Source organism: Lagenorhynchus albirostris, chromosome 19, assembly GCF_949774975.1.
Source record: "Lagenorhynchus albirostris chromosome 19, mLagAlb1.1, whole genome shotgun sequence".
Classification (NCBI taxonomy): Eukaryota; Metazoa; Chordata; class Mammalia; order Artiodactyla; family Delphinidae; genus Lagenorhynchus; species Lagenorhynchus albirostris.
This window is the reverse complement of record NC_083113.1, coordinates 14,662,956-14,689,685: the sequence shown is the minus strand read 5'-3', so window position 1 is coordinate 14,689,685 and position 26,730 is coordinate 14,662,956. Positions and strand designations below refer to the sequence as shown.

Here is a 26,730-nt window from a genome sequence, read left to right as displayed (position 1 = left end):
ACCTCTGCCCACTCCCGCAACCTCCCTGTCACTCAAGAGAGACCCTCTGTGTGGGAGCCCCATAGCGGATCTTCTAATATCATTTTACTAGGACAGGCAGAGCTCCCACGTACCACTGTACAGACTGAGCACTTCACAAGGGCATCTCCTCTGAAGTGTTCACGTCACAGGCAATATTGATTTAGGCTTTTTCTAGAAGAAAATGTCTTGCTCAAACAAAATCAATGTACTACAGTATATTATAGGGAGAAAATCAGAATATTATGACAAATTTCCAACAGATGGCAGTGAGGAAGGGGGGCCTTTGTCTATTTCACACAAAAGCTTCGTGTGGGCTAGTGGCAGTCATGGGAATAAATAGCAGTGTTTATTAAATGTTTTTTTATGTGTCAAGCATCATGCTAAACACTTGACGTATAGATCCTCTCCCTTAAGCGTCACACTATGAGATAGATATTATTATCAATGTTTTTTTTTTTTTTGTGGATGAGGAAATAGAGGCACAGAGATTTGTTTTTCTTATGTAATATCAAGTCAGGAGGTGGAGAGTCCAGGGCTGGGCAGTGGCACAATGACACTGACAGGGACCCAGACTCGTTCAGGATTTCTGCCCTGCCATTCTGAGCTGTTGCCTGGTGGTTACAAGATGGATGCTGACATCCAGGCATCATGACCACATGTCAGGCAGAAAGAAGGGGAAAGGCTTTCCCTTAAGCAAGACCAAAACCTTTTTGTCCTAGGAAGGTTCTCCCTGGTGGGCTTCTGCACATGTTTCATTGGCCAGAATTCTGACATCAGGCCACCATCAGTTGCAAGGGAGACTGGGAAACTGAGTATTCTGTTTTCTGTCCTCTGGGATGGCAATGACCCTGGGGTTAGACTGTCCAGGTTTGAATCCCAGTACAAGGTTTGAATCCCAGTACAAGCTCCATGGTTTGAATCCCAGTACAAGCTCTATGACCCTGGCGAAGAAGGATCTTTGTGCCTCAGTTTCCCTCGTCTGTAAAATGGGGCTAGTAATCCAATTGACCCTTGAACAATGCAGGGGTTAGGGATACTGACCCTCCATGTGGTCAAAAGTCCAGGTATAACTCTATAGTTGGCCCTCCATATCTGTGGTTCTGCAGCCATGGATTCAACCGGCCATGGATTGCATAATACTGTAGCAGTGTTTCTTCTTAAAATGCACATGTAAGTGGACCTGTGCAGTTCAAAACTACATTGTTCAAGGGTTAACTATATATTTACCTCATTGAATTACTGTGAGAATCAATTTGTTATTATATACCAAGCGCTTAGAACAGAAACCACCCTAGAGTAAACTCAGTGGGTGTTGGCCATTACCTCTGCTGTTATTAGTATTATTATTACAGAGGAGACCTAAGGAGGTGGTTGGTCATAGTTGTCAGGTGAGCCAACCAGTTGTCAGGTGGCAAGATGGCCCCGGAAGCTCCAGGCTTCCATCACACCATCACAGCAACCCCAGTGGAAAGGGAGCAGCTCTATCAGTAGCTTCAGCAAAACTCCCAGAATGAATTCCAGTGGACCAGAGTGGATCACATGACCATCTCTTACCTACTATTGTAGCCAAGCAGATAGAAAGTACTGATTGGCTCAGCCTTGATCACACGCCCAGTCTGGCAATGGAGAGTCCTACCCCATCTAAACCACCCAGCCTGAGCATGGGGAGGGGTGGCTCTCCAAAGGAAAACTGGAAGCTGTTATAAGATGGGGTTCCTCTCTCCTGGGTCCTGACTGTCTCCCCACTTACTTCCTCAGCAAACTGGAAGAAGATTACTTGTATATAGCGTATGCCGATATCATGGCAAAGGTGAGGCCCTGCCCCCATTTAGGGCGGGTTCCCTTCCCCCTCAGCTGCAATGCCTGTCCACTGAAAGGGCTGGAACTGGCCTGGGGTATCTCTTCTGTTCACCATCATCTCTAACTGATGCCCTATCCCCAGAGCTGCCACCTGGAGGAGGGAGGGGAGAACGGCGAAGCTGAAGAAGAGGAGATTGAGCTTTCCTTTGAGGTAGGTGGGATCAAGCAGTCCCTGAAGAAGGGGATGGGGGATCCTGACTTCATTATCCCCCATTCAGTCAGCAATGCTCTGGGCCCGGCCCTAGGCGGCACGGGCAGAGGGGTCAGGGCGGGGGGAAGCCAGGGAAGCTCAGGGGGGTCATGCGGGCCCAGGCAAGACGCCTGATCCAGCCCGGGGGGAAGGGTTTCAGGGAGGGTTTCTCAGAGGAAGGGATGTCTGAGCAGAAGGATAAAAGGAATGTGCCAGTTGAAGAAAAAGGGAAAGGTGTTCCAGGTAGGGCACAGCATGCGCTAAGGCCAGGCAGGGAGAGAGAGCTCGTAAATGCAGTTAACCCGTCCTTTCACTCATTACGGTGATCGGCAAGCATTTCCCCAAGTTTCTCAACATATTTTGTGTCAGGGTCCCCTTTGGCATCGGATGAACCCTTTCTCAGAATCCTGTACTTAAATGTGTAAAACGAATCCAGAGCAGAGGAAACAAGCATATTGAAATAATTATCAAAATATTGCTTTAAAAATTTGTGACACAGTAATAGTCGTACTTCTCTATTAATCTACCAAATAACAAGAACTAACAGTGGATCCAGGAGCTACTGTAATTGATAAGTAGTGATGAACGTAAGTGATATTTCGAGGGAATTCCCTGGTGGTCCAGTGGTTAGGACTCGGTGCTTTCAATGCCGGGGGCCCGGGTTCAACCCCGCAAGCTGCGCAGTGCGGCCAAAACTAAAAAGGTGATGTTTCGAGATGTCTTTAAAAATGATGTGATACGGAAACGTCTGTGATGTGTACGGATGACACAACCACGGATTCTGCTAATGTTGTTGTGATTTATGGCCTCATCCATGATGGAAGGAAATGCTACATTTCAGAGGGAGGATGGGAAATATAAAAGTATAACTTTTTTCCCCATCCATGTTCACAGACCCCCTGGGATTCTATCCATTAACCCCTTGGAGGTGCATGGGGCCAGGTTACGATTGCTCCATGCCCAGCCCTGTGTAGGTGCAGGAGGCAAATCGCAGACTTAAGTCCCAGGGGATAGAAGGAGCTTACAGTTGAAGGGATGAGCCAGGGGATGTGGCTGGAGCAGGAAGGCAGCGGTGAGGGCAAGGCTGTGAGGGGGAAAGGCTGGGCTGGTGAGCCTGGACTCACCCAGCTCCGTGGGCCGGGCTCTGCTGCAGGAGAAAGAGATGGAGAAGCAGAGGCTCCTGTACCAGCAGGCGCGGCTGCACAACCGGGGCACCGCGGAGATGGTGCTTCAGATGATCAGTGCCTGCAAAGGTGCCCTGCGCGTGCATTCAGCTCCTCCTGAGTGAACCCCCCCTGTCCCCAGCCCACTCATCCCCTGTGGGCCCAGCGGGCACACTCTCCCACCCCTCATGCATGTGGATTGCACTCACGCACTTGCCTTGCAATTTCTCACCAATTCCTTCAGTCCTGATCACCCCTGCATACACGCCCTTGCACTCTCCTCTGCCCCATTCTCTGACATCCCCCGGGATGGCTGTTTTCTGGTGAGTGAAGAACACTGCTCCCAAACTGAGTGGACCATCGTTGCCTGCCCCGCCCCCCAACCCATCCCCTCCAGGAGAGACGGGCGCCATGGTGTCCTCCACCCTGAAGCTGGGCATCTCCATCCTGAATGGAGGCAATGCCGATGTGCAGCAGGTAATGGGCGAAGGCACTTGGGAGGGGAGCTGGGAGGGGCGGGAGGTTCCTGTGCGACCCCCAGTTCCCCCTCCACTCCCACCCCCTCTGCAGAAAATGCTGGATTACCTGAAGGACAAGAAGGAAGTTGGCTTCTTCCAGAGTATCCAGGCGCTGATGCAAACCTGCAGGTGGGCTCTAGTTCACATCTTTAGTGAAGCTGCTTGGTGTAGCCGAGCCCCCAGTCCTCGTACCACCTCTGGTTCCAGGTCTGTTCCCTTGGTTCCAGGAACAGAGACACACTCAGACCAGCTCAAATAATAGGGAGTTTATTATAAGGATTCACATGGAACGATAAGGGAGGCAAAATGCCACAGACTTTAAGAACGAGTTGTATTAAGGATCTAGACAGCTGGAACCGGAAGGTTGTTGAGTCTTCAAGGGACACTCAGGCAGCAGGGACTTGGGGCTCTTTCCGATGACCCCTATTCGTGTGGCTGCACTGCCGTCTGCCTTTGTTCGCCTCTTGCGGTTGACTGACTTTCGCTGCCTCTCTGAAGCTTTTGCTAATTGATGGTTTCTGTTTCCTTCTGATTTCAACTTTTATACATTTCATCCTTGCCCCACCTGACCTCACAGCTGCCACTGCATAGCTTCTATCAGCTCTTGGTTTCTGCTTCCTCTTTTTTTTTTTTTTTTTGTTTAAGATGTTGGGGGTAGGAGTTTATTAATTAATTTATTTATTTATGGCTGTGTTGGGTCTTCGTTTCTGTGCGAGGGCTTTCTCTAGTTGTGGCAAGCGGGGGCCACTCATCATCGCGGTGCGCGGGCCTCTCGCTATCGCGGCCTCTCTTGTTGTGGAGCACAGGCTCCAGACGCGCAGGCTCAGCAGTTGTGGCTCACGGGCCTAGTTGTTCCGCGGCATGTGGGATCCTCCCAGACCAGGGCTCAAACCCGTGTCCCCTGCATTAGCAGGCAGATCCTCAACCACTGCGCCACCAGGGAAGCCCTCTGCTTCCTCTTGATTTCAGCTTACTCATGGTTTACGACGGCTCACCACCCTCCACCGTGGGGAAGCTACCAGGCTCTGGAAGAGAGGAGGGCAGAGGCCTCAGCACGTCTTCACCATCTTTTCTTTCTTTCCCTCAGTGTCCTGGATCTCAATGCCTTCGAGAGACAGAACAAGGCAGAGGGGCTGGGCATGGTGAACGAGGATGGAACCGGTGAGGCCTTCTTGGGCTTCCCTCTCCCTGGGGCATCCCGTTCTTTCAGGATCCACCCCCTCCCCCCCCAATTGCCCAGAGCTCCCTTCCACCAAGACACCTTCCCTCCCCAAGAGCATGCCCAGGTTTCCCCCCTGCAGTGGTCCCCAGTCCTGCCTCCCCCCCCATTCCTCCAGAGTCTCCCTCGCCATGGTCCCACCCCTGGGTGTCCTTCTGTGTTCTCTCACCCATCACCACATGGACCCCACCCTCCACTTGCCCCAAGTCTCCAGCCCTGGTTGCTGTTCTCTCATTAATGTCCCTAATCCGAGTTAATCAAGTCTCCTCTTTGCCGTGTTGTGACGTGCCTAACCTTTCTGCCCTGATCCTCGCCTCCTGCCTCTTCACCTGTACCTACCCGTCTCTCTCTCTCTCTCTCTCCCCTCTTCTTTCTTCCTCTCTGCTTTTACCCTCTTCTTGTTCTCTTCTTTGCTTCCTTGCTCCTTGTCGCTCTTCCTCTCTGTGGGTTGTTCCTCTCTCTGTGTCTGTGCCTTCATGCCTGACCATGTCACTGTGTGTGTGTTTCTGTCCGTCTCTCTGTCCCCTTCTGCCTCCTTTTCCCCTCTTTTCTTCTGCTTCTTCCTCTCATCCTGTCGGCTGCCCCAGTCATCAACCGCCAGAACGGTAATTCCCCTAGTCCGTTTCCCGCGCTATGCTACTGCCACCCCTTCCTTCTAACCCCGACCCATCCCCTCCACCTGGGGGCTGAGGATCTGGGTCATCCAGGGGAGGGAGGGTCCATGCCCGAGGAAAGTCTCGAGATCAGGGGTCCAGAGACCAAGATTCGGATCCCAGATTAGCCACTAACAACACATGGGACGCTTACCTTCCGTAAGCCTCAGTTTCCCCATGTGTAAAACAGAAGCTAGAGAAGATGGCAAAGATCCCTTTCCAGATGGATGTTCTCGGACTTCCAGACCCAGATTCGCAGTCCCGAGGTGGGATGAACCCCTCTCCCACCTACCCTGCTGTCCGCGCCTGCGACCCCATGTTGATCGAGTCTGGGGCTCCCATCCACCAACCAGATTGGTTGCCCCCAAGCAGCCACTCTGATTGGTGTGCGTGCCTCCTCTACGCCTGCTCTGGTTGGCCCGAACCTTTGCTATCTAGCCTTCCCTGCCCTACAGCCCACAGTGATTGGCTTCTTTCATAGGCCCGTTCTGATTGGTGCATGTTTACATGCCTCCCCCTCTGCTTCTCCTGGATTGGCTGCTTTCAAGGCATCTGAGCCAATTGGCTGGCTTTGGATTCCCATCCCCCTGCTCAATCCCCTCCTGCTCAGAGCCTTTGCGTGGAAGTGACTCTGACCCCCCGTAATCCATTAACCGCCCCACACTGCCCTGGAGGGGGGGCTGAGGGAGGTAACAGCAGCCCGAACCTCTGCTAGGTCGACAGACACTCCCAGCTGTCACACAGGTGGTGACATCAAAGGGACAGTGATATTGTAGACAGATACTTGAGGCCCCAGCTTCGTGACTCAGGGCACCTCAGTTTCCATCTGCTGATGTCCTAGACTCTGGTGTCATGGATGCCCGTGGCCCTCATGCTGTCTTTAAAGGGGTGGCTGCTCCTCCCTGCACACCCCATGCTTTCTGCATGCGTGTGCAGTGTGCATGGGCCACGTGCATGCGTGCTGTGTCCTGGCGCATCTGATCCCTCTGGCCCCTTCCCCCCTCTTCCACCCAGGAGAGAAGGTCATGGCAGATGATGAATTCACCCAAGACCTGTTCCGATTCCTGCAACTGCTCTGCGAGGGGCACAATAACGGTGAGGAGGAGGGGTGGCTGACATAGAGAGAAGGCCAAGGTTTGGGGTCGGTCTGGAAGGGTTGCCTGAGTTGATCTCCAGTCTCCTCTTCCCCTTATCAGTGATGGCCTCAATGCTCCCATCCAGGCCTTGTCCTCAATCCCATTGTCGTTCATTCTTTACTTCCGGCCAGTGTCTAGTGCTGCCTGCCCACCTTCCTAAATCTCTCTTGCATGTCTGGAGCCTAGCCGCTTTGCTTCACTTTCACCTCCTCTAGCCAGTCCAATTCCCCAAAAGCAATCTGCCAAAACCCGATTTGGCCCCAAATCAATTTTCACAAAGGAGCCATTTGCCACATGCCACTTTTCCACAGGCATTTCGCAGCAGCCTCCAAAGTTCAGTAAATGTGGCCGATGGTCATAGTCTGGGTCTGTAGAGGGAAAAACTGCCGGGCATTTTTAAACGCATCTATTAGAACCACCTATTCATTTTGCTTATAAAATACTTGGCCACGAGGAAGGCCTATAGACTCTTGGCTAACTTAAACAAGTTTGAGTTTTCACAACTTCTGTTCTGGTTCTGGCAATATAACCAGATCAAGGATGACACAGCAAGTTAATTAAATACATCATTGGTGAGAAAATACAACCTCGTGTGGCACACAGCTTACAACGTTAAAGGAATAGTTGAAATTCTGAACAGTAAACATTGTACCCAACGCAGTTTCCTATGACAAATGTGTACAGTCTCAAGGTTGTGGTTATAACACTTAGTGGGTGATAAGAAACCACAGACTGCCCAGAAGTTAACCTTCACGATAAGAAAGGGAGTAATTATAAATCTAACCTCCATAGAAACCGCACCCCACTGGGCTAGTGTTCTTTAAGGTAAACGTCTTTAATCTTCACTTTTTTCTTTTCAACAGAGGATAAAGCATGATCCATTGTTTTGTATTATCATAAGCTCTTATGTCCACAGCTAGTTTTTCTTCAAGGTTTATTAAATACCTTTGTGCCATGTGACTGGGGTTTTCTTTCTTTAACAAAGGTGGCATCAGTCTTTGGGGCTTAGAATGAATTTTATTCCCTGGGTCTATGACTTTTCGGAAATGAGAATGTTCTTATGGTGGGATTTCTCTCTCCCACCAAATTTGCAATCTGGTCCTCTGCCCAAATTTGTGGATTCATTAACCAGCCCAGTCGAATAAATATTTGAAATATCTTTCAAATCTCAGATGCCTTGCAGGTCTTGAGTATTCAGTGCCATTCAGAGCAGACAAAAGCCGGGGAGCCGTATTAACCATTTAGGCATACAGTCTGATTTAAATGAACACAGAAAAAGGAATTAGAAAACAGGGTTGATGGGAAAGCCTGTCCATTTGCTTATAAAATCTTGAATATTTGAGTATACTTTTCGTCTGTAATGTGAAACCAGGCAAAATGGACATTCAGCCTGATATAGTGATTGTGAAGTGGCTATAGGGAAATCAGGTGGAAGTAAAACTTCGGGAGAAAAAAGCTTTCAAGGGCTGTTGAAGCCATCCTGGGCAACGTGACATTGCTATAACATCAGAAGGATTTCACTGAAGCTTGTTTTCATTGCCTTGATAATTTGATGAATTGGTCATTTGGCAAATGGGCCTACAGAGGTTGTTCTCAAACTCAAGCGTACCTAAGAATCACCAGGAGGCCTGGTTAAACTAGGCTTCTGGACCCCATCCCAGATTTTCTGATTTAGTAATTCTGGGGCGGAGCCCAGGAATTTGCATTTCTAACAGGTTTCCTTCCGGAAGATGCTGATGCTGCTGGTCTGGACCCATGTTTTGAGAGTCACTGCTCCAAAGTGCAGCTCTTAACCTCAGCACTCTCTTTAAGGCCCTTTAAGAACAGCTATTGTTTATTGAGCGCTTATGTACCAGGTTCTGTCCTCAGTTCATTATATATGCTAAAGCATTAAAACCTCACCAAAGCTCTTTAAAGTAGGGCCTATTGTGACCACCGTGTTACATATGGGGGAACCAAGGCACAGTCTGCCACACAGAGAGGTTCAATAACTTGCCTGAGGTCACACAGCGAGGAATTTGCGCAGCCAACTCCTACTCATCTTTCAGGTCATAGCTCAGAGGTCCCCTCCTCCAAGAAGCCCTCCCTGACCACCTTGTCTGGGTCAAGCATCTCCTCTGGGCTCCTCCAACCCCCTGAGCTTCCCCCATCACAATCTTTATCATCATCATCATTATTATTCCAGAACTTCTCAACCACACCCTGCAGTAGAGAGAATGGTATAATAAGCCCCCAAGAAGCCATCACTCAGCTCTAACAGTTATCAGCTTTCTGCCATAGAGCAATGTTTTTCAAATAGTGGAACCAACTCACCAGAGGGTCGTGAATCAAGTTTATCGCAGAGGTTGTCATTCCTAATTGCGCATTGGTATGCCTGGGGAGCTTTACAAGACACTAAAGCTCAGGTTTCACTCAGGCATTCTAATTTAATTGGTCTGGGATGGGGTCTGAGCACTGGGATATTTAAAATCCTCCAGGTAGTTCTAATGTGCAGCCAGGGTTGGGAGGTTGAGAACTACACATTTAATGGGTTGAGTTCAGAATTCATTTGTAGTTAACTAGACTAGTACAGGGCAGAAAATAGCAGAACGTATGGCACATAGTAAGGGTATGTGAAACTTCTGTTTCGGGTATATGTGGATGTAATTTCAGATTAGACACGCGTACTGGGTCTCAGTGTAAATATGTACTTACTGGATTTCCTACTGTAGGTTGCAGTTAGAAAAGACTGAAAACTTACTACATGATAATATAAACTTCACAAGGGCAGGGACTTTGTCTTCTCCTACTGCTGTATCTCCAGGGCACATAATAAATGCTCAGGAAATTTGTAGTATCAAAGTATGTGACCAGTCTTCATCTCCCGTTAGCATATAGTATATGCTCAATAAATATATATTAAATAAATGAACAAATAAATAACAAATGCTTATCTCCTCTGGTTCTTGGTAGGTGCTCAATAAATATTTTTTGGATAAATGAATGAATAAATAACCAATCTCCGATCTCCCCAGCACATAGTAGGCATTCAGTAAAAAACTTTTGTGAACAAACGAAGGCTGAATCTCCATTTCCCCCTGCTACATTGTAGGTGCTCAATAAATACTTTGGGGAAAAAAATGAGTAAATGACTGGCCCTCCACCACATCTGGCACATAGTAGGCCCTCAATACATATTTATTAGACAAATGGATAAATGATCCTCCATCTTCCCCTAACACATAGTAGGTACTGATAAAGAGCTTTTAAGTAAATTAATGATTATATGCCTTCCGGCATACCATAGGCCCTCAATAAACATTTATTGCATAAAAGAATAAAGGACTCACTGTCCACCTCCCCTAGCACATGGTAGATGCTCAATAAATGAGTGACTTTTCACCTCTCTAGATTTCCAAAACTACCTACGGACACAGACAGGGAATACAACCACTATTAACATCATCATCTGTACTGTGGACTACCTCCTGCGGCTTCAGGTGAGGCTGTGAGGCCGTCCAGGTGTGACCCAGGTCGGGGTCTGTTGGGCCATGGTTGGCACCAGCAGCCCCTCACACTGTGTCTGCCCCCCAGGAATCCATCAGCGACTTCTACTGGTACTACTCGGGCAAGGATGTCATTGAGGAGCAGGGCAAGAGGAACTTTTCCAAGGCCATGTCTGTGGCTAAACAGGTGTTCAACAGCCTCACCGAATACATTCAGGTAGGGCTCGCCCGCTGCGGCGGGGCGGGGCAGTTCCGCATCCCGCGCCCTGCCTCGCGCTCACGTAGAACCTCTCTCTGCCCCACAGGGGCCCTGCACCGGGAACCAGCAGAGTCTAGCGCACAGCCGCCTCTGGGACGCCGTGGTGGGATTCCTGCACGTGTTTGCCCACATGATGATGAAGCTCGCTCAGGTTCGGGCCTCTCTGTTTTTCATCCAACTGCTTCCAGGCATCCCCCAACTGGCACGTTTCCAAGTTTTGCCCCGTCGGTCCGTGTCGCACCCCAGTGCTCCCGGCAGGTTGCAGACCGGTCCCTCTCCGTGGCCAAATCCATCTTTCTTCTGGATTGGCTCTCTCCATGACCCCGCCTCCTCCTCTGCCACCGCCAATCGGCCGGTTATCCATCTACAGTTCCCTTGGACTGACGTTTGGGGCCCGCCCGCTCTGGTCCAGAGCTCCTCTATGATTGGTTGGTGTTCTTTCCCCTCTGATGAGGTCACCCAGATTCGGACAGGACTAGGGATAGGATGAGGGTAGGCTTCTAGATCTGGGCCTGGGGCTGAAGGGGTGTTTTGCTTCTTTATTCTGCTTGCGGCAGATGACATCTATCCAGGGCATCCATGATGTAAGGTCCCTGTCGAGCCCCGTCTCCCATCTCTAGCATCTTCGTGCTCCCCTTTTCCCCACCACCCCCGCCCCTTTGCAGCCTTGTCAATGCCTCACAAACACCGTATCCATTTGTTCTGCTTCTGTCTGGTAAACATATTCAAGGCTGCCATATGCGCTGCAGCAGGGCCCAGCGTCTGAAACGGCACCATCCACATCCTAGACGTCATACATATATCGGTGTATTTATTGCAATAGTTTTCCAGCAGATGGCAATATTCTGTATATTATAATTTCCCAACAGGAAAGAGTCTTGAAGAAGGGAAGCCTTTTTCTAATTTATTCAAAGGCACCACAGGGGCTGGCAGAAACCCTGTCTGGTGTCATCTGACCTTTTGAAAGGAGTTGAACTTAAGAATGCAATTTCTTAGTGTCAGTGAGTTCAAGTGGGGCTGTTGATGTAATCTTAAAATTCTAGAGGATATTGGTATCTTAGTGTAGTGTTCCAAATCCTGCAGAATGAGTTCCTCAGCCGTAGTCTAGGTTAAATTGCAAGGGCTAGAAATCCAATGCAAAGTGGTAGCTTCCAAAAAAAGAATTTATCAGTTCACATCACAGATCAGATCCGGGGCCTATAGTGCTGTTAGTAGAAATGTCCCTCTCCTCTCTAGCTTCATTCTCAAGCAGGTGCTCCCCATGGGCTGGGAAAATGATGCCCTGGGCTTTCATGAGCTCCACTAACAGCTCCAGAGGGAAGAGAACACCTCTTTAGATCCAGAAAAAGATCTGCCGTATTCTCTTATTCGACTACTAGGTCACATGCTCATTCCTGAACCAATCACCCTGGCCAGGGGAAAGAAAGCTCTGATTGGCCAGTCCTGGTTATATACCCACCCCTACAACCCGGAAGATGGGGTTAGTCCCATATGCTCTGAGAGCGGGATTGTTGAGAGAATCAAGGGGCTACATCATGGACAGGCACACACCACAGGACTCACCCATCTTAGGATCTTGAGATCCTGGAATGTTGGAATCTTAGAGTCAGAATGCAGAGCTTTGGAACTGTGGAAATGTGTTAGGATTAGAATCAGCAACTCTAGAAGCAGCATGGGGTAGAAGGAGCCTTACATCCCATTTATCTGGTACCCTTCCCCTTCCTCCATTTCATTAGGTAGAACCATATGAAATTACCACTTTGTTGGTGAGAAATGACTGAAGGCTAGCAATTTTATGTAGCTCAACCTAATACAAATAGGGACCAGGGGGCAGAACTTTGACCATGTTGGAGACTTCTGTGGACCCTACATGAGACACTGTGACAGGAGAGCCATTCTTCCCAAATGGCTTACCAGAAAGCACATAGCTGTGTCCCACAGCCTTCTTCCTGAACCCAGAGTCCCACTTTTTCGATCACACATTCATTCAACAAACATGTGTCAAGCACCCACCGCAGGCCAGGTGCAGTGCTGAACTCTCATCTCTTCCCAGATCTGTGTCACTGTCCCCAGTATTTGCCCCTGTCCGTCTCTGTCTCTCTTGGCTCCAAGCACCTGCTCTCAGGTCCCCATACACCTCCCAGTTCTCCTTGTCTGCCAGCCCTTGTCCTTACACGTCATCTGTTGGGCCCACTTCCCCCAAAGTGCCAATCCCACCCCACAGTCTTGTCTCTCTGCCTTTTCCCCTGCTTCCGAGGAACATGTCGGGACTCGGGTCCCCTCGGAGGTAAGAGGGGGAAAGAAAAGGGGTCTTAGGCCCTGCTGGGTGGGTGGAAGCAGCTGGAGGTGGGGGAGGCGTCTCTGCTGAGAAGAGCCCTCACGAAGCTGGGATGTGGGGTCTCTAGGACTCGAGCCAGATCGAGCTGTTGAAGGAGCTGCTGGATCTACAGAAGGACATGGTGGTGATGTTGCTGTCACTACTAGAAGGTAAACTCCTAGTGGGTGGGGGCAAGGGGAGGGTACCAATGTTCAGATGATTCTAAAAATGGTCCTCTGAGACCCAGGAGAGCCTAACCTTCAACCCCATCTGATATCATGTGAGGGTCATTGCATTTAAGTTGCTATAAGAAGCTCAGCAAACACTTACTGGGCACTTATTATGTGCCAGGTCCTGACTGTAGATATAGTAATTTATCGGATCGCCAAAGAAATCTTAATTAGGTGGGTGGCCTGGACACTTTTTGAAATTTATGCACTGAATATTTATTTGCTGAATATGTCATTTAGCTCTTGCTGCCTAACAAATATACCCAAAACGTAGTGATTTAAAACAACCATAATTTATTACTAATTAATAAAATTATTTAACTTGTAGACAAAGACTTTTTCCTATAGAGGTTCATAACAGCATCCTCATTCTTTTATATGGCTGCATAGTACTAATTGATGGGGATACAGTGATTCATTTAACCACACCCCATCAATGGACATTCAAGGTTCTTAATTAAAAAATATTTTGCTATTACAAACCATGTTGCAATGAATAATCCTCCTACAATGTTTTAAATTTTTGGTAACTAGTCATCAGCTTTTAAAAATCAGATGTAAAGGGACTTCCCTGGTGGCACAGTGGTTAAGAATCCACCTGCCAATGCAGGGGACACGGGTTCGAGCCCTGGTCCGGGAAGATCCCACATGCCGCGGAGCAACTGAGCCTGTGCACCACAACTACCGAGCCTTGTGCTCTAGAGCCCGCGAGCCACAACTCCTGAGCCCGTGCACCTAGAGCCCGTGCTCCGCAACAGAAGAAGCCACTGCAAGGAAGAGTAGCCCCTGCTCACTGCAACTAGAGAAAGCCCGCCCACAGCAACAAAGACCCAAAGCAGCCAAAAATAATCAATTAATTAAAAAAAAATCAGATTTAACAATCAAAAATCCCTTTAAACATTTTTCTTGAACAATTGAAAGAGTCAGTGACCATGCGTCCACATTCTCACATGGGAAAAATCAGCTGAACTGGATTAAATAACTGTCATATCAATGTTCAATCTGATTTTGATGACTGCACTATGATTATATAAGAGAATGTCCTCATCTTTAAGAATATATATGTGGAAACGTTTAGGGGTAAAAAGGCCTCACGTCTACAGCTTAGTCCTTAATGGTTCGGTGAAAAAAAAAATAGAGAGGGAGAGGTATTATAAAGCAAACATGGCAAAATGTAAACAGTTGATGAATCTGGAATACATGAGGGTTCCCTTGCACTATTCTTGTGAACTACCTGTAAATTTGAAATTATATGAAAATTGAAAGGTACAAAACGAAGCTGGAGCCAGTTTGGGGAGTTCCCTGGCAGTCCAGTGGGTAGGATTTGGGGTTTTCACTGCTGTGGCCCGGGTTCAGTCCCTGGTGGCAGAACTAAGATCCCGCAAGCTGTGTGGCACAGCCAAAAAAAAAAAAAAGAATAAATATAAATATAAATAAAATTCTGTTAAAAAAAAAGGTGGAGCCAGTTTGCTTTAGAGGGGGTGTGGGGTCCCAGTTTACCACAGTCTCCACCTCTCCCTGTTGTCTTGTCTTTGGCCTACCTCACTCATCTGTGGACCTGCCTGGCCTCTGTGGGCTAGTGGAAGGCTTAGGTGGTGTGAGCTCTGAGGTCATGCAGCTCTGGGTTCAAGTCCTCCCCACCCCCTTTACTGGCTGTGTAACCCTGAGTTTGAGACTTTCTCTGAGTCTGTTTCCTCATCTATAAAAATGAATAGTGACACACGTTCCTTACAAAGATGAGGTCATGTCAGTGCAGCACCTGGCATGACATCTGGACCCGCCATTAGTTTATGCCGTTGTTATCTTTGTTGATGACTCCCCCAGCTATCGGGGGAGGAGGACATAGACAGAATCAGCCAGGTTCACACCTGATGCCGAGGCAGATCAGAAAGTGACCCTTGCCCTCTGAGGGGAGGTACAGGAGCTGGCCAGGGAAGCTTCCACCAGCACAGTGGATCCTGGTGGCTCCTGAGCTGGAGAGGGAGGCAAGCCCAATGGGGATCCAGAAAGGAGACTCTGTTGAGCCACACTGACCTGGGGCTGCCTGCAGGGAACGTGGTGAACGGCATGATTGCCCGGCAGATGGTGGACATGCTTGTGGAATCCTCATCCAACGTGGAGATGATCCTCAAGTTCTTCGACATGTTCCTGAAACTCAAGGACATTGTGGGCTCTGAGGCCTTCCAGGACTACGTCACTGACCCCCGTGGCCTCATCTCCAAGAAGGACTTCCAGAAGGTGAGTACCGGAAGGCGGATGGGTGGGGTGCCAAGTACCAGTCATGCCCTTCCTGGCTGCCTGCTGTAGGCAAGAGACTTCTCTGGATGCCTCAGTTTCCTTATCTGTAAAACGGGGATAAAATTATCATCCTTGGACTTGTTTTGAAGATGAAATGCATCAACACACATGAGAACTTTATTTCTATTATCATTATTAACAGTCATAATATTATCATTATTATAAATAGAGATCAGTTATTCAGTTGATAACCATCTATTGGGTTTCTCCTCTGTGTTGGGCTCTGTGCTGATACCATGGACACAGCAATGATTGAGACAGACGCAGCCCTGCCTTCATGGGGCTTATAGACTAAAGGGAGAGGCAGTCACTAACGACCACTGCAGGTCTAAATAATGAGGCTGTTAGGAGGGAAATGCAGGAACCAGCTCTGTCCAGGAGCCCACTCACCTGCCTCTGCCAACCCTTCCACCCCAGGTAAGCCACTCATCCGCTCTAAGCCTCAGGTTCCTCTGTGAAGTGGGGCTAAGATAATAACATTAACTGTTTCACAGGACTGCTTTGAGGTTAGGCAGTGGGTGAACAGAGCCTGGGCAGTGCCTGGAACACAGGAGAGTACAAGAGATATTACCTATTATTATTACTGCCAGATCTTTCCCATCACCATTTTGTTAAATTTTTCCTTTGAAGTAACTTCAGTCTTATGGAGGAGTTGCAGGAACAGTACATAAAATTTCTGAATACCTTTTCACCCGGATTGCCCAAATGTTAACTTTTTATTTATTTATTTATTTATTTATTTATTTATTTATTTATTTATTTGGCTGTGCTGGGTCTTAGTTGCAGCACAAGGGGGGTCTTCGTTGCGGTGTGCGGGATCTTTTAGTTGCAGCATATGGGATCTTTAATTGCGGCATGCGTGGTCTTAGTTGCGGCCTGTGGGATCTAGTTCCCTGACCAGGGCCCCCTGCATTGGGAGCTCGGAGTCTCAGCCACTGGACCACCAGGGAAGTCCCCCAAATATTAACTTTTTACCTCATTTGCTCTATCATAATTCCTCTTTACCTCTAAATACTTCAGTGTGTATCTCCTGAGACCAAGTTCATTCCCTGACATAACTACAAAACAATTATGCAAATCAGGAAATCAACATTGAGACAATCCTGCTATCTACAGACTTTATTCAGTTTTTGCTCTTGAAGAAATTTTTTTCCTTGTCAAGGATCCAGTCCAGGATCAGGGATTACATTTAGGCATCCTGTCTCTTTAGCTCCCTTCAATCTGGAACCCTTCCTTGATCTGTCTTTGCCTCTTACGATCTCGATATTTTTGAAAAATAGAGGCCAGTTGTTTTATAGGATGGCCCTCAGTGTGGGTTTGTCTGAGTTTTCCTTGTGATTCGATTCAGGTTATACACCTTTGGCAGGAATATCAGAGGAGGGCTATGTCTTTCTCAGTGCATTCTATCAGGAGGCATGTGATGTTGGTTCTTCCCATTACAGTTGGTGTTAGCTTGGTCACATGGTGAAGGTGGTGTTTACCAGAGTCTCCACTGTACTGATACTATCGTTCCCCTTGGTATCTTGTGAAGATGTGCTTTGAGACTATGTAAATATCCTGCGCACCCTCTCAGGGTTAGCATCGATCAGTGATACTTGTCTCAACGATTACTACTATGGCAGTTGAGAAATGGTGGTTTTCTAACTTCCCTGTACCCTTTACCTTTACTACGTACCTTTTTTCATTTTATTGCAGTATGGTTGACTTACCATATTGCAATAAAATGTTGTGTTAATTTCTACAGTATAGCAAAGTGATTTGGTTATACATATATATATATATATATATATTCTTTTTCATATTCTTTTCCATTATGGTTGATCACCACAGGATATTGAGTATAGTTCCCTGTGCTGTAGCGTAGGACCTTGTTGTTTATCCATCCTACATGCGATAGTTTGGATCTGCTAATCCCAAACTACCAGTCCTTCCCTCCCCCACCTCCCCCTCTCCCTTGGCAACCGCGAGTCTGTTCTCTATATCTGTGAGTCTGTTTCTGTTTCACAGATGTGTTCTTTTGTGTCATATTTTAGGTTCACACATAAGTGCTATCATGTGGTATTTGCCTTTCTCTTTCTGACTTAGTTTGCTTAGTATGATAATCTCTAGGTCCATCCACGTTGCTGCAGATGTCATTATTTTATTCTTTTTTGTGACTGAGTAACATTCCACTGTATATTTGGACCACATCTTCTTTATCCATTCATCTGTCAATGAACATTTAGGTTGTTTCCATGTCCTGGCTATTGTAAATAGTGCTGCTATGAATATAGGGGTGCATGTATCTTTTTGAATTATAGTTTTCTCTGGGTGTATGCCCAGGAGTGGGATGGCTGGATCATATGGCAACTCTATTTTTAGTTTTTTGAGGATCCTCCGTACTGTTTTCCATAGTGGCTGCACCAATTTACATTCCCACCAACGGTGTAAGAGGGTTCCCTTTTCTCCACACACTAGGTACGATTTTACTGTAAGGAAGAGTTTTTCCTTTCTCCTCCATTTATTTATTGGTTTGTTTGTTTGTTCGTTCATTCACTCATTCATTTGTATGGGTATAGACTCATGACTTCTTATTTTATTCTAGGGATTGCAATCACTGTTGTCCGTCAGCATTTAAATAAACCCAGGGTCTCCTGAGTTGAATACAAAGTGCCCCATGCCTCCCAGTTGCCTTCTGAGAGCCTCCCTGCCTCTCTGTCTCCCCGCTTCTCAGCCACGCCTCCCAAGAGCTATCTACCCTCACTCACTCCTTTCTCACCTCCCACTCCTTCCCTGATTCGGGGCTTCTGTCCCTGTCACTCTCCTGAAACTACGCCAGCTAAGATCATCAGTGACCTCTTCACCCTAAATCTTTCCTCTGACTTGTCATCTTGGCCGCGTTTGCCACAGTCGGCCATTTCCTCCCCCTCGGCAATGCCTTGCTCCCCTGGGCGTCTGTGCCACGCATTCCTGGGACCCCCACCTTCCCTGCCAATCTCTCGCAGGCTCTTTTTTTTAATATCTTTATTGGAGTATAATCGCTTTACAATGGTGTGGTAGTTTCTGCTTTATAACAAAGTGAATCAGTTATACATATACATATGTTCCCATATCTCCTCCCTCTTGCGTCTCCCTCCCCCCCACCCTCCCTATCCCACCCCTCTAGGTGGTCACAAAGCACCGAGCTGATCTCCCTGTGCTATGCAGCTGCTTCCCACTAGCTATTTTACATTTGGTAGTGTATATATGTCCATGCCACTCTCTCACTTCGTCCCAGCTTACCCTTCCCCCTCCCCGTGTCCTCAAGTCCATTCTCCAGTAGGTCTGCGTCTTTATTCTTGTCGCCCTCGCAGCCTCTTAAACATCACTGTCCCTGAGCCCTGCACCTTCAGGAATAAGAGCTAATATGTATCATGTTCTCACTCTGTGTCAGGTCCTGTGTGTAAATGAATGTTAATTTACAGTAACCCTTAGGTAGTAAGGACTTTTTTTTTTGGCTGCGTTGTGTCTTCGTTGCTGTGTGCGGGCTTTCTTTAGTTGCGGTGAGCGGGGGCTACTCTTTGTTGCGGGGCGCGGGCTTCTCACTGTGGTGGCTTCTCTTGTTGTGGACCACAGGCTCTAGGCATGTGGGCTTCAGTAGTTGCGGCTCATGGGCTCTAGAGCGCAGGCTCAGTAGTTGTGGCACACGGGCTTAGTTGCTCTGCGACATGTGGGATCTTCCTGGACCAGGGCTCAAACCCGTGTCCCCTGCATTGGTGGATTCTTAACCACTGGACCACCAGGGAAGTCCCAGTAAGGACTATTTTTTATTCCCATTTTGCAGAAGTGGAAACTGAGGCACAGGAAGGTTAAAGTGCTGTGCTTAAGGTCACACAACTGATAAGTAACAAAGCTGGGATTAGAACTCAGGCAGTCTGGTTCCAGAGTACACTGCCTCCAGATTCATCCACTAATCTAGCCTAATAAACAGTCAGTGAGCACCTCCTGGGTGCCAGGCCCTCTCTGGGGAGTCCCAGCTCGACTCTCAAGACAGGCAGGTTAGGGTGAGAGTCTCAGTAGGGACTGCAAGAGAATCAAAAAGGACGATGCAAGAGCTAAAGTCGCATCATTTATAATTTTAAAATGACTCTACTCAGCAAAGGAGACCATCGACAAAAAAAAGACAACTGGGCTGCCCTGGTGGCACAGTGGTTGAGAGTCCGCCTGCCGATGCAGGGAACGCGGGTTCGTGCCCCGGTCCGGGAAGATCCCACATGCCGCGGAGCGGCTGGGCCCGTGAGCCATGGCCGCTGAGCCTGCGCGTCCGGAGCCTGTGCTCCGCAACGGGAGAGGCCACAACAGTGAGAGGCCCATGTACTGCAAAAAAAAAAAAGGCAACTTAACGGAATGGAAGAAAATATTTGCCAACCACATATTTAATACGGGGTTAATATCCAAAATATACAAAGAAGTCATTATAGCTCAAAAGCAATAAAACCAATAACCCAATTTAAAAATGGGCAAAAGGACCTGAATAGACATTATTCCAAAGAAGACATACAAATGGCCAACAGGTACAAGAAAAAGTGCTCAATATCACTAATCATCAGGAAAGTGCAAATCAAAACCACAGTGAGATATCACCTCACACCTTTTAGGATGGGTGTTATCGAAAAAACAAGAGATAACAAGTGTGGCAAGGATGTAGAGAAAAGGGTATCTTTGTCCATTGTTGGTGGGAATGTAAACTGGTGCAACCACTATGGAAAACAGAATGGAAGTTCCTCAGGAAATTAAAAACAGAACTACAGTAGGACCCAGGAATCCCATTTCTGGGTATCTAGGCAAAGGAAATGAAACTATAATTGCAAAGCGATGTTTGCACTCTCACATTCATTGCAGCATTACTCATAATAGCCAAGGTGTGAAAACAACCTAAGTATCTGTCTATGGATGAATGGATAAAGAAGATGTGGTATGTGTGTATGTGTGTGTGTGAAATATCATTCAGCCTTGGTTAAGGCTGGAAATCTTGTCATTTGCAGCAACATGGATGAACCTGGAGGGCATTACACTAAGTGAAATAAGCCAGCCAGAGAAAGACAGATACTGCATGGTATCACATATGTGAAATCTAAAAATAAAAGTCAAACTCAGAAACAGAGAGTAGAAAAGTGAGTGGTTTCCATAAGCTGGGAGGTGGTGGAAAAAGGGAGAGGTTGGTGAAAGGGTACAAACTTTCAGTTATAAGGTGATTTTTTTAAAAATGGGCAAAGATCCCTCCTGACGATTCAGGGTTTCACAAATCACAGGATTTGATGTCATGTACACAACATTTTGTAGCTCAATATCTGTTTCACAAAGTTACAATCTGTAACTTTAAAAGTGCATTGGCTTTATTTTTTGAATAAATAATACATTCACATAATTTTAAAAGTAAAATATAGCTAAGTATGAAGTGTGAGAAGTCTCATTCCCACCCCTTTCTCAACCTACGCTTCCTTCACCCCCACTGCTGTGAGTAAGCATTAGTTTCTTTTGTGTCCTTCTATCATTTTCTCCAGATATTATTTTCCTCTTTTCTTACATAATAGGTAATAAGCTATATACATTGGCCTGTATCACTTAACAATATATTCTAGAGATACAGGGAGTGTCCTGATTATTTTTTATAGGTATCCAGTACTCCACTTTGTGTATATATTATGGTTTATTTGATTATCCCCTGTCGATGGACACTCACTTTTTCCCAGTCTTTCGCCATTACAACACATGCTGTCATTAGGGCGGCCATGGATAGTTGTGCAAGTTGTGCACTGTACAAAGGTGCCGTTTATAGGACAGATATTGTAAATTTGTACTGCTGATTTCCAGTAAGAGTGTTGAAGAAGGCTCCATATGGGCCACTAGCAATGCTGGCTAGAACAGTTACCTTTGTATGTACATCACTTTGTACGTGAGTTGTACCTAAAGTTAAACTTCCAAAAGTGGATTGCTGGGTTAAAGGGTAAATTCATTTGTCATTTGGACAGATCTTGCCCTGCATTTTTCCTTCTCATTAGCAAAATGTGAGACTGCCTGTTTTCCCACAGCCTCACCACCAGACCACATTGTCAAATATTTGGATTTTTGCCAATCTGATAGGTGAAAAAGGGTATTGAGTGAAGTTTTAATTCACATTTCTCCTGTTACGAGTGCAATTAGGCATCTTTTCATGTTTCTTCTTTTGTATTACTTGTTCAGTGAACTGACCATGTCTTTGGTTTACTTTTCTATTGGGATGTTGGTGTTTTTCTTCTTGATTTCTATATTTGGCTGACTATAACTTTGTTAGTGATATGAGGTGTCCTTCTTTTTTCTAGTTCAGCATTTGTCTTTTGACTTTGCTTATGGTGGTTTGTTTTGTTGGTTGGTTGGTTGGCTTTGGGGAGAGAGGGTTGGCCATGCATAAGACTTGCTTTTTATGTAGAAAATTATTTTAAATATTTTATGAATTTTTAACAGAATAGATAATACAGGGATTCAGTCCTTTTGTAGAGAAATTCAGAACTTATAGCTATGGTTGAGGTTACCTTTGGTCCCCATACCCAACCCTACTCTCATCCCGCCTCTTCAAAGGCTGCCACAGTTATCCTCTAGATGTTCATATCTCTGGACATTTATTTCTGCATTTCTGTTCATATGTAAATCTTCACTGAAAAATATATAGAGGGCTTCCCTGGTGGCGCAGTGGTTAAGAATCTGTCTGCCAATGCCGGGGACACTGGTTTGATCTCTGGTCCGGGAATATCCCACATGCCGCGGAGCAACTAAGTCCGTGTGCCACAACTACTGAAGCCCGCGCGCCTAGGGACTGTGCTCCGCAACAGGAGAAGCCACCGCGATGAGAAGCCCGCGCACCGCAACAAAGAGTAGACCCCGCTGTCAGCAACTAGAGAAAACCCGCGTGCAGCAGCGAAGACCCAATGCAGACAAAAATTAAATAAATAAATGAATAAATAAATAAATTTATTAAGAAAAGAAAAATATATAGAATTATTTTAGGGTTTCCCAAGTTCTTCGTGGTTGACAGTGTTCTTGACAGTTTGCAAAACATGTCTCCAATGATAAGTACTTAGCAGATTCCAAAACATCTACTACAGTTTGGAAAGCCCTTCCTGGTGGGTGAAAACACATTTCAGGCTACTAATTTATTCTTAGTTAGTACTATTTCGTGGTTTTCTTTATTGTTTTTTGTTAGCAAATGTTTTTGTACCTATCTCTAAATTAAAAGACTTCCTTTTAAAAAACATCTTTATTGAGATATAATTCATATGCTATAAAATTCACCCATTTAAAAGGTACAACTTAATGTTTTTTTGATATATTCACAGAATTGTGCAAGCATCACTACAATCTAATTAGAACATTTTAATCACCTCAGAAAGAAACCCCATACCCTTTAGCGGTCACTTCCATTTCCCCCACTCAGGCCCCTGGCAGCTAATCTACTTTCTGTCTCTATAGATTTGCCTGTTTTGGACACTTCATATAAATGGAACTATACAATATACGGTCTTAAAAAGCTTTCCTTCTATTTAACAAACCACAGTGTCATTATCACTCCTAACTAAAAACAAAGCAATAAAGACAAAATGAAAAAGATCCATAGTTCATTAAATCATCAAATGTCTGGCCAACGTTCACATTTCCAGATCTTCTAAAGACCACATATAATTTTTTGTAATTTCTTTGAAGCAGGATCCAAACAAGGCCACCCAGTGCTATTGGTTGCTATTTCTTAAATTCTCCTTTTTTTAAAAAAAAATTATCTACTTATTTATTTTTGGCTGTGTTGGGTCTTCGTTGCTACGCGTGGGCTTTCTCCAGTTGCGGAGAGCAGGGGCTACTCTTTGTGGCGGTGTGCAGGCTCCAGTAGTTGTGGCACATGGGCTTAGTTGCTCCACAACATGTGGGATCTTCCCAGACCAGGGTTCAAACCTGTGTCCCCTGAATAGGCAGGCAGATTCTTAACGACTGCACTACCAGGGAAGTCCCTGGTTGCTGTTTCTTTAAACCTCCTTTTATCTACTGCTGCCCCTCCATCACTTTTCCCTTACCTGGCAGTTTATCTGATGGATACCTGGGTTGCTGGTCCTGTAGAGCAGCACTGCCCGATAGAAATACAATGAGGGCAACACATATACTTAAGAAATTTCTGGGACTTCCTTGGTGGTCCAATGGTTAGAATCCACCTTCCAATGCAGGGGACGCGGGTTTGATCCCTGGTCGGGGGAACTAAGATCCCGTATGCCACGGGGCAACTAAGCCCACACACTGCAACTACTAAGTCCACGCGCTCTGGAGCTCTTGCACCACTAGAGAGAAGCCCATGTGCCGCAACGAAGAGCCCGTGCACTGCAAGGAAGGATCCCGCGTGCCACAACTAAGACCCAACACAGCCAAAAATAAGTAAATAAATATTTTTAAAAAAAGAAATTTCTAATACTTACATTTAAAAAAAGAAGTAAAAAGAGGGCTTCCCTGGTGGCGCAGTGGTTGAGAGTCCACCTGCCGATGCAGGGGACACGGGTTCGTGCCCCGGTCCGGGAAGATCCCACATGCCGCAGAGCGGCTGGGCCTGTGCGTCCGGAGCCTGTGCTCCGCAACGGGAGAGGCCACAACAGTGAGAGGCCCGCGTACCGCAAAAAAAAAAAAAAAAAAAAAAAAAAAGAAGTAAAAAGAAACACGTGAAATTATTTTTAACCATGTTTTATTTAACCTACTCTACCAAAATAATATTTCAACATATAGTCAATGTAAAAATTATCAGATATTTTAAATTCTTTTTTTTATACTAAGTCTTTTTTTTTTTTTAAGGAACATTATTTATTTATTGGCTGTGTTGGGTCTTCGTTGTTGCATGCAGGCTTCCTCTCGTTGCGGCGGGCGGTGGCTTCTCTTGTTGCGGAGCACAGGCTCTAGGTGCGCGGGCTTCAGTAGTTGTGGCTCGCAGACTCTAGAGGGCAGTCTCAGTAGTTGTGATGTACAGGCTTAGTTGCTCTGCGGCATGTGGGATCTTCCCGGACCAGGAATTGAACCCACGTCCCCTGAATTGGCAGGTGGATTCTTAAGCACTGCGCCACCAGAGAAGTCCTATACTGAGTCTTTAAAATCCGTATGTATTTTACACTGTCAGCACACCTCACTTTGCACCAGCCATGATTCAAGGGCTCAGTAGCCACATGTGGCTCGTAGCTGTCATTAGTGCTCTCCTAGTTGTAGAGTTTCCCACAGTTTTGATCTGGCTGATGCAACTTTGTGGTGTCATTTAACGTGTTCCTCTGTCCCCTGCATTCCCTGTAAACTGGGACTTGGGTCAAGAAGCTCAATCAGATTCAGGTTTGGAGTTTTTGTTTTTATTTTTATTTTTCACCAACACCTTCCTTTGTGGTGCTTCATACGTCCGTCAAGAGGCACATCCTGTCCTGTCATCTCTCCTTTTGTGATGTCAGCAACCACTGATATTCAATGCCCAGACACATTAGTTCATTAGAGATTGCAAAATGGCAATATTCTCATTTCTAAACGTCTAACCTTTACCAAACATCATATGGTTTCCCAAACCCAAAGCGTCCTATGATTCCCAGACTCTTTACAAACTTTTGTATTTTACAATATGCTTTTCAATTTTTTTATGGTTTAAAAGAACAAGGTTAGGTGTTTTTTTTAAGGACTTCTTAATTTTCAAAAAGTATAACAAAGTTAAAAAGTCTTTTCAGTTTTCAAGATGCTTAATTCATTTGACAAACATGCGTTGAGCACGTACTGTGTGTAGCAGTGAACAAAACAGAGACTGACAGCCCAGTGGCTGTCAGATGAAAATAAGTAAAGAAACAAAATAATTTCAGGTTATAACCTGTGGTCTGAAGGAAGTGAGCAGGGTGGTGTGCAAGAGAGCATGCGTAGAGTAAGCCCTGTAAATTGGGTGGTCAGGGAAGGTCTTTCTAGAAGAGGACATTGAAGCCAAGAGCTGAAAGCTACCCTGTGAAGTTAGGGGAGGTTGTGGCATCCCCAGGACAAGGGACAACAAGTGTAAAGGCTGAAAAGTGGGAATAAGAGGGATGCAAAGGAGGCCAGTATGGCTGGAGAGGGCTGTTGGGGGCGGGGAGAGGAAAACTTTAAGTCTGAGAGGTGAGGGGGGCAGATGTGCTGACACTGGTTGGCTGCAGGGAGGACTCTGACTTTTGACCTGAATGAGATGGAGCTAAGGGAGTATTCTGAGCAGGGGAGGAATGTGACCTGACTCAGATGTTCACAGGGTCCCTCCAACTGTGGGTGGGTGGGGGGGAAGAGACTGTGGGGATAGAAGAGGAGAAGGGAGACCAGGGAGAAGGTTGCTGTGAGGGTCCAATGGGGGACAAAACCAGGGTAGGGGCCATGGAGGGGGCAGAAGTGTGTGTGTCCTAGATCTTTTGAAAGTAGAGCTGACAGATTTGCTGATGGATTAGGTGTGGGTAGTGAGATAAAAGAAAGGAATCAAGGATGACTCAAAGATTTTAACTTAAGCACCTGGGTGGGTGGTGATGCGATTCCGGAGATGGGTAAGACTGTGGGAGGAGAGGTTTTGCAATCAAGAGGTCAGTTTTGGCCATTTCCACAAAGAGATGTCAGATAAGGCTTCCCCTGTTAAGTGTATGGATTCTGGGGGGCAGTCAGGGCTGGGACGTAGGCTTTACCATCATTGGCATGGGATGGCTTTCGGAGGATCAGGCCTCAATGACATCTCCATGACGAGTGTATATCTCAAGAAAAGCATGCAAATTCCAGGCCTGGAGCCCCTCCAACTTTTAGAGGTCTGGAAGAGAAGGAGACTCCAGCCAAGGAAACTGACAACAGTCAGAGAAAAAGGTATTTCAAAAGAAGGGGATAGGCAAATGCACAATGTGGAGCATGGTTGGGGGGGTGTCAGATTTTAAGAGGGACAGTGTCACACTGTATCATAAGGGAAGGAGTCAGGTTGATGGTGTGACGGTAGAAGGTAAAGAGTTCCTGTGTGATTATGTCTCCACGCTCTGTGGTTTCTAGAGCCCTTCATGATTTGCAAAGCATGTTACTCATTTAGAAAGCATTTTGCAAAGTTCTTGGCTACAAAGCATTTTTTAGAGCCAGAAAATTTCGCTTCTGTTCATACCCCAGAGCAGTGTTTCTCAAACCACGTTGCAACCCATCTGTTGGTCATGAAATTTAGTTAAGTCATGACCAGCATCTTTAAAAATAAAATAGAACATTGCAGAGTGTGTTACATAGCGAAAGTCAGAATTGTGTCGTGAAAACTTTATTTTTTGAGTCATTATAAAATGCATTCTTACTATAGGTGTGGTCAAAACATTTGAAAGGCTGCCCCAGAGAACCTCTTGCAAAGAGTGCATTGAAGATCAGTA

The 26,730-nt window shown here is 46.4% G+C and overlaps 1 protein-coding gene across 3 annotated transcripts in view; it reads left to right on the top strand.

Moving 5' to 3' along the window:
- Positions 1-26,730, top strand: part of RYR1 (ryanodine receptor 1) — a 118,063-nt gene that overhangs the window by 72,369 nt on the left and 18,964 nt on the right. For 2 of the 3 annotated variants that reach the window (XM_060131765.1, XM_060131763.1), the window contains 13 exons: positions 1,780-1,831; positions 1,964-2,032; positions 3,225-3,324; positions 3,632-3,711; positions 3,805-3,881; positions 4,840-4,913; positions 5,559-5,576; positions 6,639-6,719; positions 10,151-10,239; positions 10,334-10,462; positions 10,551-10,655; positions 12,910-12,991; positions 15,102-15,289. In XM_060131765.1, coding sequence (XP_059987748.1) covers positions 1,780-1,831; positions 1,964-2,032; positions 3,225-3,324; positions 3,632-3,711; positions 3,805-3,881; positions 4,840-4,913; positions 5,559-5,576; positions 6,639-6,719; positions 10,151-10,239; positions 10,334-10,462; positions 10,551-10,655; positions 12,910-12,991; positions 15,102-15,289 — 1,144 coding nt within the window. The remainder of the gene's footprint in view (positions 1-1,779; positions 1,832-1,963; positions 2,033-3,224; positions 3,325-3,631; positions 3,712-3,804; positions 3,882-4,839; positions 4,914-5,558; positions 5,577-6,638; positions 6,720-10,150; positions 10,240-10,333; positions 10,463-10,550; positions 10,656-12,909; positions 12,992-15,101; positions 15,290-26,730) is intronic. The other variant, XM_060131764.1, reaches the window with a different exon arrangement.